This window comes from Rhipicephalus microplus, chromosome 8 (assembly GCF_043290135.1).
Source record: "Rhipicephalus microplus isolate Deutch F79 chromosome 8, USDA_Rmic, whole genome shotgun sequence".
Classification (NCBI taxonomy): Eukaryota; Metazoa; Arthropoda; class Arachnida; order Ixodida; family Ixodidae; genus Rhipicephalus; species Rhipicephalus microplus.
This window is the reverse complement of record NC_134707.1, coordinates 52278837-52298016: the sequence shown is the minus strand read 5'-3', so window position 1 is coordinate 52298016 and position 19180 is coordinate 52278837. Positions and strand designations below refer to the sequence as shown.

At 47.9% G+C, this 19180-nt stretch overlaps 1 protein-coding gene across 2 annotated transcripts in view; it reads left to right on the top strand.

The window, feature by feature from the left end:
* Positions 1-1497: 1497 nt before the first annotated feature.
* Positions 1498-19180, top strand: part of LOC119164481 (uncharacterized) — a 71325-nt gene continuing 53642 nt past the window's right edge. For both annotated transcript variants that reach the window (XM_075871812.1, XM_037416679.2), the window contains exon 1: positions 1498-1979. In XM_075871812.1, the coding sequence (XP_075727927.1) occupies positions 1686-1979 (294 nt within the window). In that variant the 5' untranslated portion in view covers positions 1498-1685. The remainder of the gene's footprint in view (positions 1980-19180) is intronic.

Sequence of the window (19180 nt, the reverse complement as noted above, 5' to 3'; positions counted from 1 at the left end):
AAAATATTTCTGATCTTCCATTGTGGAGGTGCTTTGGCTCGTCTAGTCGATAAATGTGGATCTATGCGCAGATCGTCAGACCCACTGGAACATATATACCAAATCAGGCACTTCAGTATAAAACCAGAGAATGGGAAAGACTGTTTAAAGGACATACTTTCATAGAACAAGAGTTGCGTATACAGGGAACGAAAGAAAACGTAATCGAAAGAAAGTACCGAAATCAATTAAACACGTAATATAACGCACAAATATCAGTTTCGTGAATGGAATGGTAGCGCTGCGTTTCTGGGGACCTAGATTTTACTAACACAGAAAAAAAATACTGGACGTCATGCCTGCTACTCATCTACAGAAAGTTATGATTGGAAATTAGTGTTCGAAAGCAGCTGTTCCTATGTCCGAAATATTGGTCGGATAATGTTCACTCCACAAATAACAAATTCTCATCCTTCTTTTTCTTTCTTTCTCTGGTGTTTGGTGAAGCTAAGCACATTGAGAAGTGATAATAATATCTGGGCTTTTACGTCCCTAAGCCATGACATGAATATGAAAGATGACGTAATTGAGGGTTCCGCAAATTTCGACCTTATCGTCGTTGACGTGTACAGACACCGCACCAACCGCAGTGACACCTTTGTGATTGTAATTATAAATGTGTGAAATGAATAGTTCCATTTCCTTCATAATGCGTTAATTGAAAATGTTAGTACTCTTATTCCTACTCTCGCTTTGCGTTCACATCCGCCATTTTACATTACGTCTTCCGATTTGTTCAATCCTGCCAAATAATCCATGCCACGTGCCACACCGCAATAATAGCTGATGTCAAACGCGCATCTATTCGAAACAAATGTGCTTATCCACATCAACCCCGCTCCATCCGCTCGTGTGAATCCCAGCATCCCGCAGAGGCGATAAAAACATTCCGTCGAGACCTTTTATTTCGAAGTTTCCGCTATCACTCAAAATACTAAACTGGACGGCCGGTGTGGTATTGGCGCAAATTGTTCTGTAGATGTATCGCAAATACGGAAAAGTAATGAAGGAAAAAAAGAGAAAGAGAATCATAAATTGACCCGCTCCAACTCGCGGTCCAGCATTCAACGAGGCGCAGTTTTTACCAGTAAAAGAAATCGCAGCTTAGAATATCTCCCAAACATCCGGCGCAGGCGCAGCTGTTGACGTACGCACAGCATCCGGTATCATTCACAGTCAGCTCTCATTCAATAACGGAATGCGCGATTATCACACTGGGAAAAAACAACGTCACAAACGGCACACGCTTTCAAACCGCCGCGCGCTGGCTTTCAAAACATTAAGGTGACGCAACACAAACAACTCTCCCGATTCGTGCCGCCACCTGGCGGCGAGGCCGGCCTTAGTCTGGAGGAGGCGCGCGGTACAAAACGACATGCGGCTGCTCCGAAACCCCAAACAAGCTTTCAAGCAGCCGCGCGTGCGACGCTTGTCAGCGTACAGCTGACACTAGGCCTAGCGGTCGTAAACATAGGGACGCCCGCGCGTCGGTGGACGCAGACGACGCTTGGTCACACAGAGATCCTTACCTACGCTGGGCTGGTTCGCTTCCACTGTTACGCTCCTATAGCGTGTCATAATAATCTAGAGGCGTCGCAATCGTAATCGCGCCCCTTATCATCGCTCCGGAGGGGTGCCCCGAGATCATGAACCGCAGCCTTATCATCGCGCCGAGGTCGCTGCCGGCGTCCTCGCGGCAATCGGCACGACACGGAGTGTGCGACGAGAAGCGACCGCATCCGCACAGCGAGGACGCCATGCAGGTTCGACAGCGGATCATGAAGGTGGCACGCCGGCTGGGGCTGGTGTTCGGCGTGCGTTCCCGGTCGACGGCCGAGGAGTCCCTAGTGATGAGGTCGTCGATGAGGAAACCGCCGTCCGCCGGGACCCGGTCGCCCAACAAGACCAAGAAGACCGTGCGATTCGAAGACACGGCAACGGTGAGTGTGGCTCGTAACCGCCTATCAAAGTTAACTATCGATTTTGGAAGTCCTGAGGGGCTTCACAGTCAGCTTCGTAGTGGCCTTCAACTATAGTCGTCATCGTCAGCCTATCACGTCCATAGCATGGCGAAGGCTGCTCCCAATGATCTATTTGTCCTGTCCTTTGCAAGCTGATGGCGTCTCCTACCTGCACATTTGGTTGTGTAAATTACATCACCCCTCCTGCACTGAATGCAGCCCTCTGCTGCAGTCCTCGTCCTTTAGTGTCCATTCCGTAGCACTCACCGACCATCGATTTTTATTTTTTTTTTCTGTAAATTACGATACCTGGCAAGGCACATTTCCTTTCTCTGAATCTCAACTAGGACACACACTACATCTGGTTGTCGATTAATTTCAAGTGATGTGTTTAACCAACGGGATTTAACTGTGAACAGCTGAAAGCCATCTGTGCAGTATTCCCTTTCTGACACGGTCCAGGAGCTTCGTGATTCCGAACTTCGTGATGTACCTGAAGTAGCTCAGATTTACGTACAGTTCCTTTCACTGCTTGTTCCTTGCTTGAGTTGTGTCAAAAACGCAATACGAACATTTATGAATGTTGCATTTTCATGCCTCACCTGGTCGAGGAACATCTGTGCTAGACTTCGCAATGCTCCGCCTCCATCTCAAATTCACCTACAAATCACACAGGAAAGAATTTATTCCTGCAGTTCCATAACACTGAATATTGCGCGTTAAGAAATGATAGCTGCCAAGAAGGCCGAGTCGAGCGGGTCACCACTTGACCTCCGAATCGTTTGGTCGGAAAGATACGATCGACTTATCAAAAAGGGAAGTTCGCTACTTGCGTTTTCTATTTGGCAACAACATCTCATATGCGCATTATTCGTCCAGTAAATAGTTTACTAAAAGAGTCGGTTTTACTCGTCCATGTTATGGAAACTCTTCGTTAAGCGAGTTGGGTGTAATCCGTATCAGAAGGATACTTAAGTAGGCTGACAAACAACAAAGCTCGCCTACCTACATTCACTATTGTGGTATAAGGCGTCGCTACCGACTACAGCGCTGTGCGGTGGCACGCGCTCGGTGGCCGCCACGGGGGAGAAGGAAGAAGATGAAATAAACAAGATGTCTCCGTTTATGCTGTGCTATTCATTATGCACGATGTAACATATTTTGGCGACGAGGATTCACCAGCCCATGTGCTACCGGCCTGAACCTCATCTGTGCCCTCGTTTATTGCCTACCATCTTCTACGATGAGTATTTCGGGGCTACAGCCGCCACCTCCGTTCCTGTCGTCACCTGGACACCCGGACATTCCATGGGAGCAATGGATCCAGGCTTTCAAGAATTACATGGTTGCTTCGGGCGCCTTCGACCTACCTGCCATTCGTCGGAAGGCGATCCTGCTCAACTGCTTGGGCTTGGAAGGACAACGTATCTTCCAGACTCTGACGACTACTGACGACCCGTGCCTCGTGCCTGCGAGCGCTGCGGCAGGTACACTGACGTCCCCTAGTCCTGATGTGTTCGACCGCGCCATCGCGACGCTGGAAGGTCACTTCAAAACCACGTTGAACGTCACTGCAGCGCGTCACCGTTTCCGTCAACGTACGCAGGCCCCAGGTGAGACTGCGGCTGATTACGTCACCGCGCTGAGAAGTCTTGTAGGAGCATGCAATTTCGGTGATCTAACGGACGACATGATACGCGACCAGCTCATAGAGAAAACCACAAGTGGATACTTACGTGAACGCCTTCTGCTGGAAGAGTCTCTCACGCTTTCTAAGGCTCTTACCATTGCCAAACAGCATGATCAAGCGACTAATGAAGCAAGAGAACTTGCACAAAATGACTTGCAAGTTCATCGTGTAAAAGATACTTCAAATCACAGAGAACGGCATTGTAGCACATGTACTTGCTATAACATGCACGGTCAAAGTCGCATATCTCCGAAAGAGCAAGTATGTTATCGTTGTGGTTCTACGGCACACCTTGCAAATAGCTCTCTGTGCAAGGCCAAAGCACATAGGTGTCGACAATGTGAGAAAATTGGCCATCTTGAAAAGGTGTGCAAGTCATTGCGGAAGTTTGAGAAGAATGTTCAGCATGTAGCGGAAGGTAACGATACAGCTGATCCAGACGACCATTTAAGTGTTTGTCAGATCTGGAGCCGTAAGAAGGGAATTTACGCAGCGTTGGAAATAGAAGGAATTTCTGTACCATTTTTGATCGATACAGGATCATCGGTTTCGATCCTGGCCGAAGAACTTTACCAACGCTATTTTTCTAAAGCGTATCCACTGAAGTCTACATCCGTCCAGCTTCTCGATTATTCAAAGGCAGCAATTCCTATACAAGGATGCTTCATTGCTACTGCCTCATTTCACGGCCGATGCACTTCTGTTCTACTATACGTTGTGCCTGGGGGAACGACCATTCTGGGATTAGACGGCATCGCTGCTCTGGATATGAAGATCCAAGGGTCACCGCTCAGGTGTCTTCTAATGACGCAAGAAACTCCGGTGCTACCTCCAGAATTACGTTCTGAGTTTGAGCACCTATTTGCAAAAGAGCTGGGAACTGTGAGAGGTTTCACTCACAAGGTCAGAGTTCGCGCGTCTGTACAACCGGTGGCCAGCAAACTGAGACGACTGCCACTTGTCATTCGCGAGCAAGTCTCGGCAGAAGTTCAGAAATTAGAAGCTCAGGGCATCATTGAGCGTGTCGACTCTTCTGAGTGGGTCTCCCCTATTGTCGTAGCCAGAAAAAAAGACGGCTCGATTCGCATGTGTGTTGATTTACGGGAGCCAAACAAAGCTGTGGTAGTAGACAGTTTTCCTTTGCCACAAACTGAGGAGCTCCTGAACAGCCTGGCTGGGGCACAGCGTTTCTCGAAGCTAGACTTAGCTTCTGCATATCACCAGTTACCGCTCAGTTTAGAGAGCCGTGACCTTACCACGTTCATCACTCACGATGGACTATTTCGCTTCAAGAGGGTTTGCTTCGGACTGGCGTCGGCGCCATCAGCGTTCCAGAAAATGATGCACATGATCTTGAAAGGGTGCAAATGTGTCCTATTTTACATTGATGACATCATCGTGTATGGGCGATCCCGAGAGGACCATTTGGGAAACTTGCGCGCTGTATTGCAACGTCTTTCTGATGCTGGCCTCCGGCTCAACAACAAGTGTGTCTTTGACGTGGCAGAGTTGACTTTTCTAGGTCACGTTGTGAGCGCCAAAGGATTATTTCCGTTGATGTCATCCATTGAGGCGATAACAAAGGCACCATCACCTACAAATATTAACGAACTCCGCTCGCTACTGGGGCTTGCAGGCTTCTATTCCAAGTTCATTCCTCATTTTTCGGATGTTGTCGAGCCAATGCGCGCCTTGCTACGAGGACAAGCCTCTTTCGTTTGGAGTGCGGCAGCACAGAGCAGTTTGGAGCGCCTGAAATCTCTGCTCACATCTTGCGAAGTGCTTCATCTTTTCGATCCTCACTTGCCTGTGTTCGTTACAACTGATGCTTCAGGATATGGATTAGGTGCAGTACTTCAGCAAGACAACGGGACCTCACTGCAAACTGTCGCATTCGCCTCCCGCACACTTCAACCGCATGAGCGGAAATACTCAGTCGGCGAACGTGAGGCCCTTGCCTGTGTTTGGGCTTGCGAACACTGGCACGTTTATCTATGGGGACGACCTTTCATCTTACGAACGGATCACGCAGCGCTGGTTACGCTTCTTTCGACGAAAGGCACCGGTCACCGACCATTAAGGATTGCGCGCTGGTCCTCACGGTTGCTCTGCTACAACTATACCGTCGAATACAGGAAAGGTAGCGAAAACGTCGTGGCTGACGCTCTCTCCAGGCTACCCGTCCAGAGTTTAATCCGCGATGCACCAGAAGAGGAATTTATCTGTTTGTTGTCTCCCGTAGTTACCATGCCAGAACTTCAAGAAGCAAGTGCCAATGATCAGATTATCTGTGAAGTTAAGCACTTCACGACTACTTCTTGGCCTGACAAGAAATCACTGTCAAAAGAATTGCTACCTTACTTTTACGTGAAGGCTGAACTCTCTGTTGTAAGTGATATCCTATGCCGGGGTGACAGGATTGTCGTGCCTGCAACGTTGACACGCCGCCTTATGGATCTGGCCCACGAGTCACATCCAGGCATTAGTCGTACCAAAGCTCGCCTGAGAGAGTCCTATTGGTGGCCATGCATGGATAGTCACATTGAAGAACTGGTGCGCACATGCGTGATTTGCCAGTCTTGTGACAAGTCCGCACGTACCTTTCCAGCGCCACTGCAACCTGTTCCTCTTCCTGACGCGGCGTGGGAAAAAATTGCCATCGACATTGTGGGACCTTTCACGCAAGCTTCGGCCGACTGCCGTTTTGCGATTACTGTTATTGACTATTATAGCAAGTGGCCTGAAGTGGCGTTCGTGCGAGATGCGACCACGTCTACAGTGAAGAAGTTTTTACTTGAACTTTTTGCGCGAGAAGGCTACCCACGTAGTATTGTATCCGATCATGGACCACAGTTCTCTTCAGCAAGCTTTGACGAGTTTCTCACGGAGCGTGGAATAACGCACTACAACTCTTCCGTGTATTACCCACAAGCTAACGGCTTGGTGGAGAGATTCAATAGGGTGCTGAAGTCGTACATTCAACTAGCCCTGCTTGAACGTCGTGACGTACGAACAGCCATGCTTGATTACCTGCAAGTATATCGCTGTACGCCTCACGCGACTACTGGTGCGACACCCGCTGTTCTTCTTCATCGACGCCAACCTCGCACCAGACTTGACATATTGGGATTGCCCGACAGATGCTTCAGCACGGACCCGTCAAGGGCGATTGAACAGCTACGAGAGCATGTCAAAAAGAAGCAAATGATCTCGAAGAGCTACACCGATGAAAAACGTGGAGCCAAGGAACCCAGTTTCGTCGTTGGTGATTACGTGCGCGTTAAGACAACTGCAGCTCACGGTAAGCTGTCTTCACAATTTTCCGCGCCCAAGAAGATCATTGGAAAACGGGGACCGGCCTCGTACCTTTTGGACGATGGGCGTGTGTGGAACGCATCTAAGTTAATCGCAGTTCACTCCGGAGCGGTCAACAAAATGAAATCGGGCACCCCTGCTGTTATGAACTGGACACCTGCATTTAATCGGTCTTCTCATGCATTACAGCCTGAAACCGCTGCCCTTATGAACTGGTCCCCTGCATCTGATCGGTCATCTAGTGCGCCCCAATGGGACACATCAAGAGCGGATGGTCATGAAAGGGCAGACCCCGTATCATCTCCACCAGACGGCACGCAAGCTTTGACCAGTCCAGGATTTAATGCGCCTGCAAGGAAAAGCAAGCGTAAAAAGAAGACCCCAAAGAAATTGAAGGACTTCGTTAGGAAGTAGACAAAAACAGTTTTGTGTGTTTCTACCATTTATTTTTATTTTATTTTATTTTTTTTTTTTTTTGCAAGAGGGGATATGTGGTATAAGGCGTCGCTACCGACTACAGCGCTGTGCGGTGGCACGCGCTCGGTGGCCGCCACGGGGGAGAAGGAAGAAGATGAAATAAACAAGATGTCTCCGTTTATGCTGTGCTATTCATTATGCACGATGTAACAACTATGTAAGTTTGTCTACGCTTGTTTTCATGCCGGCGTGTTACACGCACGTGTTTACGAGTATGCGCGCCCATTTATGCGCGTATGCTTCAGAGTGCACTCTTACATGCGTGTGCATTCTTTTTCCTTTTATCTGATCATACTCCTGACGGTGCTTCCGGGAACACCTCGTTTTTTGTCTAGCTATCCAATTTCACCCGCCGTGGTATAGCTATGGCTTATCACGCAGGGCGTTACGCTTCTAAGCTCAAACGCGCGGGTTCGATTCCCGGCCGTGGGGGCCGCATTTCGATTGAGGCGAAACGCAAGGCAGCCGTGAAATCAGTTTACGCGCACGTCAAAGAACGCCAGGTGGTCAAAACTTGCGGAGCTTTCACATCACTACTGCGTCGCTAATAATTATATCGCGGTTTTGGCACGTGAAATCCCCATTTTGGATGCTATCTATCTATCTATCTATCTATCTATCACACGAATCATCGCGTGGGATAGCTCCCCAGTTGCAGATATCCGTAAGCCGACAGACCGCTGCGCTTCCAAACAGTCTGAACTTGAAAAGATGCGCGTGATGATGGTTGGTGTTTTGGGTGAAGAGAGAAGAAATGGATTGGTAGAAACAGGAGAGACGCACATTTTATGCAAGGTCCGCGCGATTTGTCAGTTATGTGGTTCAAAGGCATTGAGTGGACGCAGAAACAGCCACGTCGCTTTGTTTCGTCACGAAACAAAGCGATCGGCGTTTGTGCAGTTGCGAGCGCAAATTTCAGACACCCTTCCAGTTCGGAGCAGTGCGTGCTTAATGATAATGCCGCTTCATTATTTCGCGCCACTCTGTGAGAATGAAACAGGTGTTCCAGCAGGAGCAGTCTTTCAGTCAGTATACATTCGAAAAGAGAGAGAAAGATGCAAGGAAAGGCAGGTAAGTTAACCGGACGCACATCCGGTTTGCAACCCTGCACTGGGGAAGGGATGCAGAGGAGAAAAAAGGTCGGAGAGAGATAGGAAGGTACGCACTATCACAAGCACACTCGGGGGAACACACACAATCTACAGGCGGTCGCTCAGGTTTGTCTTCAAATAAAGTAGGAGTGCTTTAATCGCTTTCTGCGCAATTGAGGCAGACGCCCAAGGTGCCAGAATCTTCTGCACACAGAATGGTCTATAGTCCAGTTGGTTCAAAACCATCCGGAGCTGGCATAGCAAGTGCAGCTGCACAGGACGTATTCAATGGCCTCTTCAGCTCCGCAGGAGTCACATGTAAAGGTACATTGTAAAAAAATGTATATAGTTCTTGCAAGCTCGAATGTTGAGGAAAATCGAAGCAGTAAAGTAAAAGAACGCTTTAACACTATTATTTGAAACTATAGGGGCGGATAAACTACTACGTAAAAAAAAAAGAAAATGCCACCACCCAGGACGAAGAGCTGTTTAACCAGTACACTCAAACATCGTACTGTAAAACACAGTACAGGTTGTTAAGCAGCGAATTTGAAGCGTGCGGCCGCGGCAGTTATCACAAGGTTAATGCCGGTTGCTTATGGTAGCCTTTCTAAATTATTACTGGTTTCATCTGCCCTGAAATTTTATTTGATGTTTGCCACCCGCGTACATTCTTCTTCATTTTTAGGGGACCAGTGGTCCGAAGTAAACGGATGTATTTGATTTGCCTATATATTCGTATTCATTTCAGTATTATGCTCTAGCGCCAAAAGTGTACCACCCGGCAACAGCACAACACTCTATACTATTCTTCGACAGATCTTGTGGTGGGTGCTACCTTCCCCCCTCCCCCACTAAGCAGTAAAAAAAAAGGAAAAAAAGGAAAACAATCTGGCACCACCCCTACACGTGGCCTCGGGGAGATGCGATTTACACGACAGCCTTGGCTGCGCGCATGCGCAATAGTCTGTTTGTAAACACGTCTCTCACCTTGAACTGTGTCGCTGCGCTTTTGCAACCTTAACAGCGGCCACTTTTTGTTTCTCTTCTCGCTTCTGTGGGAACGCGATATCGGGAGGCCCTTACAGCTGGCATTTCTTTGCAACCCCCCCCCCCCCTTTTTTTTTGTCTGTGTGTGTCTTTTTTTTAAGAGAACTTTTATTTTTATTTTTTGATAGCCGAAAATAACTTCGAATCCACCTACAACGAACGACCTTTCGCGATGAACTATTCTCTACGTAAAATCAAATCAAGCCTTTTTTTTTAATTGATATATACAGATAACACTCTTGTTCCGACTATGCCCCGCCGCGGTGGTCTAATGGCTAAGGTACTCGGCTGCTGAGCCGCAGGTCGCGGGTTCGATTCCCGGATGCGGCGGCTGCATTTCCGATGGAGGCGGAAATGTTGGAGGCCCGTGTACTCAGATTTGGGTGCACGTTAAAGAACCCCAGGTGGTCAAATTTTCCTGAGCCCTCCACTACGGCGTCTCTCATAATCAAATGGGGGTTTTGGGACGTTAAACCCCACAAATCAATCAATTAATCCGACTATGTCACAGGCGTTACGGAACGTGCACTTCACCACAAACAACTCACCCTGTGCAACGAAGTAATGAAGTACATTCAAGGCATCGAGCAATTGTTTATGAGGGCGTTTGACTGCACAGTCCAAGAAACTCGAGAAACTCCTATGTGGGACAAAAGCAATACAAAAGTACCACAGTTAACAGCTCAAAAGTTCAGCTTATCTTTTTTTTTTCCTTCTGCGACTCTCCAGTGCAAATACGATATCGATCGGATCGTCGCTGTCGTTTCAGTTTTCGATTCGCAGTGGTCCACTGTAAAGGTCAATCTGTGCAAGCATGTTTTCGCGTCTTCTGACAGTTTATCGAAAAGGGCGGATGATTTGTAACATCGACTGTTCAGCTGGAGTGCACACGTGGATTCAATGGGATTCCATCACGCTTCCCGCGTAAATTCTTTTCTTTTTTTTTTCTGCTTGACAAAGCAGGTGGAGCTCATCTCCATCGTGTCATTTTTTTATAGCTTCCCTTTTTTCTTTTTGTATATCAAGATAACTGTATGCTCCGTTAACTTGTTAATTCTACAGATGGGTGGTTGGCCATAGAACGTTGTACAGCTGAATGGCACAAAGAAAGCAACAGAAAGAGGAGAGGAGAGGGGGGGCGGAGGCAGGAAGGTCAAACGGACCAGTGTCCTTGTCTCATTTCGCTGCCCTACAAAGAGAACGTGTGAAAGGAGGATAACGTAAAGGAGAGAGAAGCACCGCTTGCACCCGAAAGCCTCTCTTCATTCGCGCTCGTTTCCCCTCAACCCAACGATGCTGTGCTGGGCCCGCTTAGGGGTTGCATAAATAAGCATCGTTCATTCCTTCGAACTACTACTATATCTACTACAGTGCTACTACTTCTACAACTACTACACATGCTACAATAGCTGATACTAATACTATTTCTACTACCATAGCTGTTATTACCACTCTGTACTGAACAGGAACACTGCATAACTCGCATTTTGTGCAGATCTGTAACTGCGTTATACGGTGCGAGAATAGCTGTACGCGTCAGGTAGTGAAAGTGACTATGGTCACTGCGTATCCCTGACCCGGAAACGCTGCCTCCGATTTCCAGCCGGACTGTCGCCGTCCGGATCAAGATATGGCTGAACGGCGCCCTACATAGCCACGAACAACCTTTGACGCCTCGTTCAAGGCTTCTTTCCAGAGCGAGGCGCAGTGATTCTCTCCAACAGAGAGCGTGCTACGGTCGGTCAAAACTTAGAAATCACTCTCCGGACAGAGCGACTGCCATCACTGTCCCGGGAAGAGCTACAATTCATAGGCGGTCCATCCAATCCCATTTGCTCATTTCCATGACGTCATGTACTTTTCGCGTGTTTCCTATAGTTGTTGTTCCCCATACAGGCAACTGTTCCTGTCACTGAAAACTTGGGAATCCTAGCAAGCTTTGTTAGAGATTTCGTTGGAGATTTAGTTTTCGCTAGGCGTGCTATTTACAGTGTCACGGAAAAGACGGTTAGGGTTTTAAAGGAAATCAGCTGGCACGGCCTTCTTACACAGTCACATGTGCAACGGGGTCGTGCCTTTGATAAGTGCCCGTGGTTACCTGCCTTTATTATTCTATATCAAAACAGCGTTTTTTTTTTGCCGATTATGACACTCCTGCTCCCATTTCAAACCTAAAATTTGGTACATACTCTTCTGTACACTACCTGCTTTAACTGCAGTTGATGATCATGATGATGACGACGACGAAAACTTTATTGGGGTCCCAGAGAAGACGTAGCAAAGACCCCACGTCATCCATCTAGTCCTACTGCAATCGATGATGAGGATGAACAAACTTTACTTAATTAGCAGAAAGATCCTCCTCCCCTTTCATGTGCGAGAGAAGAGAGGACCAAACCTAGACGACGGCCATGGTCCCATGGGCTCTGGCGGCGTCTTCGGCCTGCCGTATTAGGCGGGCTTGTAATTGAGAGTCAGAGCTGAGGAGCGCGGCATCCCATCCACTCCCGTCTGGAAATTCGCCTCTCATGGGGGCCTGTGGGCATGCCCATAAAATGTGGCTCAAGTCCGCCCTGTTGTGGCAAAATTTGCACTTGTCCAAATGAAGTTCCGGCACGCAGTGGTTCATTGTTACCGGACTAGAAAACGTGTGGGTCTGGAGTAGGCGCCACGCCACCGCCTGTCCTTTGCTCAATGACGAGTGTGCGGGAGGATAAATTTTCCTGCTTAGCCTGTAATACTGCGTAATATCTCTGTAAGTGGTCATCCGCTCAAATATCTCATCGTCCTCTGTCGATATTTGTTTTATTTTGCAGTCTAAACTATACGCGCACTTTGCTATATAGCGTTCTGTTTTCTGTATTTCTCTTGAATGAAAAGTAATCAAATAATCAATATAACGGCTTAGATGCATGCACATGACGCACGACGTACCCTTAACCTGCATACTCCGATAACAGGTATTGGGTAACTATAAGCGTCAGCTTCAGGGCGTCTAAAACGTAAACAGAACTGATACGTGCACTAGAATCATAGCGGCTAACCATACGCCGCTTTTTGACAGCGGAAGCTTTTCTACCTTTGATCGCCACAGCTGTGCGGGCTCGGTGGACGTCAAGTCACCGTCTCGACATCAAAATTGGGACACTTTCGCTGCAACCATTGTTTCATTTTGCCAACACGCGTGTGCTGCGCGCGCATGCACTTTCTGTCACTCGTAGGTGTACAGTAAACGCGAGGCAAGCTCGGAGCCGATTCCCTTCGCATCGAAATTCCAACGTTTTTCTATTGCGATCGCGTAGAGACATCTGACGCTGAGAATGTCGGCGCACAATACCAAGCCTTCTTACACGTGTTCGTGGACAAGTTAATGATTTAGTTTTTACGTGGACACTTTTGCTTTTTTTAGGCTGCCATAAAGAACCTCGGGTTTCTGCGTTCATATATACTGGCTGCATGTATTCCGTTACGCATCTGCCATGCACTGGGGCGTTTGTTTTTGTGGGTGACAGAGTAGCTATGTAGAAACGAGCTAACATCTCTCTGCAATTTCTTCGTGATATGAAATAAATTTTACTTATAACATCTGGAGTTTTACTTCCCAAAACCACAATATGATTACGAGAGACGCCATACTAGAGGGCTCCGGTAGTTTTGACCATCCGGCATTCTTTGCCGTGCATTCCCAGGAATGGGACACATCTCCATGTGGCGCCATCTATCGGAAGCAGGAACAGAAGCCTGCCGTAACTGAATGGGAACCTTATCTTGTCTTATCTCTCTTTTCTTATCTCTCAAAAAAAAGGTAGTTATCCAAAACGACTACGGGTTATATGTAGCAGAGACCCACTGGTACATCCTGGTAAAATTGCAGTATTGCACTAGAAAACGTGTAGCTTCCCAGGACAGTTGAACACCGCCAATAGAAATGCGTGGGATTCCATTGTGAAATATTGAACACTCTGGAAATCCAAGACGTCTGTAGTGCGGCACTTTAACTTTGTCAAAGTGTTCAAGTAAGTCTCTGTTGTATAAAACCGGGAGTCATTTTTCATAACGATCTTCTTTCGTCAGATATGATCTTTTTTCGCCTATTTTGCATTCAGTTGCGGCACGCCGCCGCTGTGGCCCACAAGAGATGGCGCTACCTACACATGTCCCCAAATCCTGGTCATACACTGACGTCACACAACACTCGCGCCTCTATGATTTCGCCTCCATCGGAACGAGACCTCCACGACCGGGATCGAACCCGCTACCTTCTGGTTAGCAGACGAGCACCCTAGCACTTGAACATATTACAGCACAGCGCACGACTACGCCGACACAAAAAGAAGCGAATAAAAATTCAGTTGCGAGTCAGCGCTGCGGTTTGTCTCTTCTTCTCTTGTGTCCGCGTAGTCGTGCGCTGTGTTATAATATGCTCAAGTACTACCACCAACTGGCCCAGCTTTCAGTCCTTCCGGAGCACCCTAGCCGCGGTTCTACCAAGACATACTAAATGAAATATTGAAACGTACTAGGGTACAAATAATTTTACTTTATAGCGCTTTTAATCAAAATTTCCGGTTTTCAGCGAAGGTGGGAAATCCAAAAGAGAAAACAAGCTGACCAATAGGAGGAGACATAGGAGGGGGTCAAACCTGCGCCTTGTACTTTACGCCAGCTGTCTGCCACGGGCTTGTCACTCGAAGCGACTGACGTCGTACTAGTGCTCTGTCGACTAGTACGGAATGGTGTACGCGTTCGAAGTCCCTCCTGCGTCATATAGTCATTTCGTGTTGCTCTTTAACTTCTTTTATTATAGTTATTCAACATCGCGTTCGATGCTCTAACCGCTGAGCTATCACAGCGGCTTTATTATAGTTATTGTTTTAGGAGAATAGAACAGCTAATTATTTTTATAATTATCCTGGCGTCACTGCTCCTTTATTTTATTTTTCTTCTCCGTTCGCAGCTCGCGAATATCGAGCCATTGGGTTCCTCTACTTCACCATTATTTGTTCGCTCAGAACAAATGTGTGATAAGTCCGCGCGCATTTTTGCCCGTTTGACAGCTGTGTCCCAGTTTGTTTGTTCTTCCTTTTTTTCAGTTTTTTTCTTAAAGCGTATGACAATTGCGTACGGTTTCCACGACCCGCAGCCCACGTCAGTTTACATCCGTTCTACTTCGAAAATCGCCTCATTCAAACGGCTGCTGCTGCTGCCCCTGCCCGTACTGTAGTTCATCCCTCTCCCAGGGATCCTGTCGCGTCGCCTGTAAAAAAGCTAACGTGTTCAACTTCGTTTTCCACAATGGCTAGGCATTATATCACGCACGCCGAGCAAAAGAAACAAAAATACCCCTCGTTCGACGATCTCATACACCGCTGCCAATGACACTCGACCTCATTTTTGCATGTAGGCGTTGGGAGACCTCGCTCGTGCACCCCGTGGCGGCCGGTTCGTTGACAACACAGCACATTCTCGCCACCGTCTGACTGCGTTATGGTCACGAGTAAGAGAGAGGGGGGGGAGCACACAGTCACAAAAGAAAGAGCCATATCGATGACGAATGCCTTTGGCTCGCGTAAACGCAGGGGAGGGCAGTATCGCTTAGATAAGAGATGCACGAGTGTTTCCCACGAGCACGCAGACCCAGTGAGGCATCCAGTCGTCGAGTTATGCGCCTAAATCAGTAGACGCACCAACCCCTGATAAGAACTGGTGCACGCCTCTGTGCAAAGCTCTCGAGCAGTGTCCGATAAATATACGCGTCAAACAAGTTGTTTAGGAAAGTTGGAAGGCGCACAGCCAGAGGGGGTGGAGTGTTTGGTCAGTGGCTTGACTAGTAAACTTTCTACGTCATAATGCAAGAGTGTATGTGGTCCGTGACGTAAAGCTAGTTGGCAGGTGTTTTCTTAGCATGTTTGAGACAGGGGGGGGGGGGGGGGGTGATGATTTGAGAGCACTCCATGGTCGTGAAGATGCTGAATGAGCGACTTTAAAGTGCTATTTTAGGATATCAGCCAGGTACGGAAGGTATTCCCCTTTTTTATGAGCGAGCAAAGCCTGACTGAGCGAAACTTTATTCGCTTATAAGTGCATGCTTTTCTGCAAACTTTTCAGTGCTGTCGGCACACACCCTTACTCAAGGCCAGCGTAACGTGCCACTTATCCATCACCTCGAACTACGCTGCTGTTGAAGCAACATCTTGCAAGAAAAGAGAAAATGTTGTGGTCTTACAGGGCTTGTCCCAGTTGACAGGACCCTGGAACCTGCTCGGTTCATGTAGACATCCCACAAATGCGGCGCCCTACGTGAGGACCCAGTTGCCATCCGGAATGAGCCATGATTGCCCAGGAATTTCCATGCGACGACCTCCACGGAGTTACGTGGAAAGGTTCACCGACTGCCCGCTGCATCAAGAATGTGGCAGGAAGGCGTGCTGCGCTGAGCCGTGCTGAGCACAGTCACGCAGAGTCTTGTGGATAGCAGCCCTGTGTTCATGACAGCCCGAGGCTAACGCACAAACGCTAATAAGTCCAAGCCCTGACCACCGGGAAGAGGCTACCATCGGTAAATATCCACCCTCCACTAAGGCGTAGATGTTTCATGCGCAGAGGGCCGTCCTGCTGACCAGGATAACAGAGCCGCATTCATCGCAACTAAGCGGAGTTTTCAAACAAGCGGAGGCGCCTAGGAGGTGTTTGTCCATTTGGTGCAACTTGAGACCACCACCATGCTGGATAGCGCATGTCTATGGCATAGGCGTATGCAGAGTTCTCTGTCACGTGGGGGCAAGGCCTCATCGTTGTACCGTCACCCAGACCCCTATTCCTTGATCGTGCATGAAATCAAACAAGCTTTGTCATGGAGGCCAAAACGAAAATGAAGCAATGGCGTACACCTCGGGAACACCTGCCTTTGAAACCCGGCTTTCCGAGGGTAATGTTGAAGTTTGAAAAGAAAACAATTCTCGGAACACAACTTCAGGGTCCTTAGGTCACCACTATCATAAAAAATCTGCATTGCCGTAATCTTGTGCTTCAAACGGCGACGTGACAGGCTTGACAGAGTGTAGATATGGGAAGGCCTTGGTGCACCCTCTTAAAAGTTTAGTCCCTCGTCCCCGTTTCAACTATTTCTTTTTGTGCGCACGCCTATCGTCTAAGATGCAATAGACCAAGAACATTGGTAGAACAGAGTGGCCTTATAATATATGCAGAGACCTCTCTGTGCTCGTCTGTCTTAAATCTGTCACCTCACAGATGTGCGAATGGGAATGCCATCAGCGCCCTCGGCAGCATGGATGATAACCAAAGACGAGCATATAGAATTGAAGCGTGACGCCTGACGCTTTACTGTGAACCGGTAGAGTCAGCCCGCCACAGATGGCCCGGTGTCGTCATGTGTGACAGTCTGTGTTAAATGAAGATGAGTACCAAGCGCCAGTGCTGAAAGCTAGAAGACAAGCCAGTTCAATCAATCAATCAGTGTTTTAAATGCGAAGCATTTCTCAGCGAACTTCGGTGACTTTGAGCGTATCTATCTATCTATCTATCTATCTATCTATCTATCTATCTATCTATCTATCTATCTAGCCGCCTACGACTTTTAGCTTTCCTTGCCATTTCAATAATGGTATCGATACCAAACTTGCATGGCATGGCATAACATGAATGTATAGCAGGCATAAGTGACTAGTCACAACATGAAAATCATGACACGTATGTCTTGAATGTCATGATTTACATTTCATGGTTCTGCAGCTCTTGCGGTGGTTTTGTTCACATGACATGTAACAAAACTGGTATGGCATGACATGACTTCATGGCGAAGACAAGCGATAGACACTAACTTATAAATTGACATACGTGTCATGTAACATGACTACATGCCACATTCATGATGGGCTCGTGGCCATTTTGCTATAGCTTCAAATATACCAAGTTTGGTATTATGAAACGTGAATGAATGACGAAGGTATGTGGCTGGTGCAAACATAATCATGAGATGCTGGTCATGTAACACGATTACATGCTACGCTCATGAATCATGATGCGGTCGCGGCCGTTTCGCTAGTTTTACGCGTAACAAGTTCGGTATAACGTGACGCGAACGTACGACAGAGGTCAGTGACACGTCAAATCATGATAATTATGACATGCGTGTCATGTAACAACATGGCTACATGCCACACTCATGATGCGCTCACGGCCGTTTCGCTAGCTTCAAATATGCCAAATTTGGTATTTTGTCACGTCAATGAATGACGAAAGTATGCGGCGGGTGCAAACATAATAATCATGAGATGCGTGTCATGTAAGAACAAGACTACACGCTACAATCAAGGCGCCAATACGCTTCGACGTGGCCCGTTGCGCCTGCGTGCCAGCGTTCGTTCCGTCGCGTCACACCGGCGATGCGACGCCAGGAGCGGGTCTGCCTGCCATATACTCGCAGGCGTGCGCCCCGCTGCGTTGCTTTGGCGCCTGCGCGTTTGAGCGCCACCTGCATCCCTCCGTCATGAAGAGAGGTAGACGCAGTGCTGTTTGGGTAATGTCATCGGCGCGAAATGCAGCATGTCGCATTCCGTGCCGGTTGCCGCCGGGCCATGTTGACGGACGCTGCTCGCGTCAGTCACGCCTGGCGTCAGACTATATAAAGTGTTAGCGTTTTGCTGATGTGGTATCACTGTGCCCAGCGTACGCGCGCGTCAACGTTACGTCAGAGTATATTAGGCTCTTCATGATGCGCTCGCGGCCATTTTGCTAGCTCTACATATACCGAATTTGGTGTGACGTGACGTCAAAGGATGACGAAGGTACATGACTGGTGCAAAACTTAATTATGACACGCGTGTCATGTAAGAACATACCATGCTCATGACAACATACCATGCACTCGCGTCCATTCTGCTAGCTCCACATATACCGAATTCAGTATCACGTGACATGAATAGATGGTGAAGGTAAATGACACGTCCATGCGTGATAATCATGACATCCTTGTCATGTAAAACGTGGCTACATGCTACGCTCATAGCACTCTCGCGGCCATTTCGCTAGCTCCAGATATACCAAATTCGGTATCAGGTGACGTGAATAGATGACGAAGGTAAGTGACGGGTCCAAACATGATAATCATGACATGGAAGTCGTTTATGGCATAATCTACCTCCGCCTCATAACGTTGTGCTGATTTTAAAGTCACATGTCAAGTTTTTTTTTTCATTCGTGCTTCGCATATCATCGATTCCCACTGTACGTGGGATTTGCCATTTTTTTGTTCACCAAAACCCATACGATGGCGTGAAATGCGGAGACGGCAAAGAAATCTGCAGTTTGTGCAGCTTGAACAAGCACCATCTCTACCCTATGAAAGCAATGTCAGGGTTTCTGCAGTGTCATGTGTACCTCGCCCTGTTATTACGTCGCAGCAGTCTTTATCGCAGCAGCAACCATATTACATTTAAACGCTTCTTAGCGTACCTTTGGAATGCAAGTGCCGCCTTTCTTGTCCCGTGCGTCGCGCACTGCTGATATGGGGAGTATCATAAAGTTGTCATCGCAAT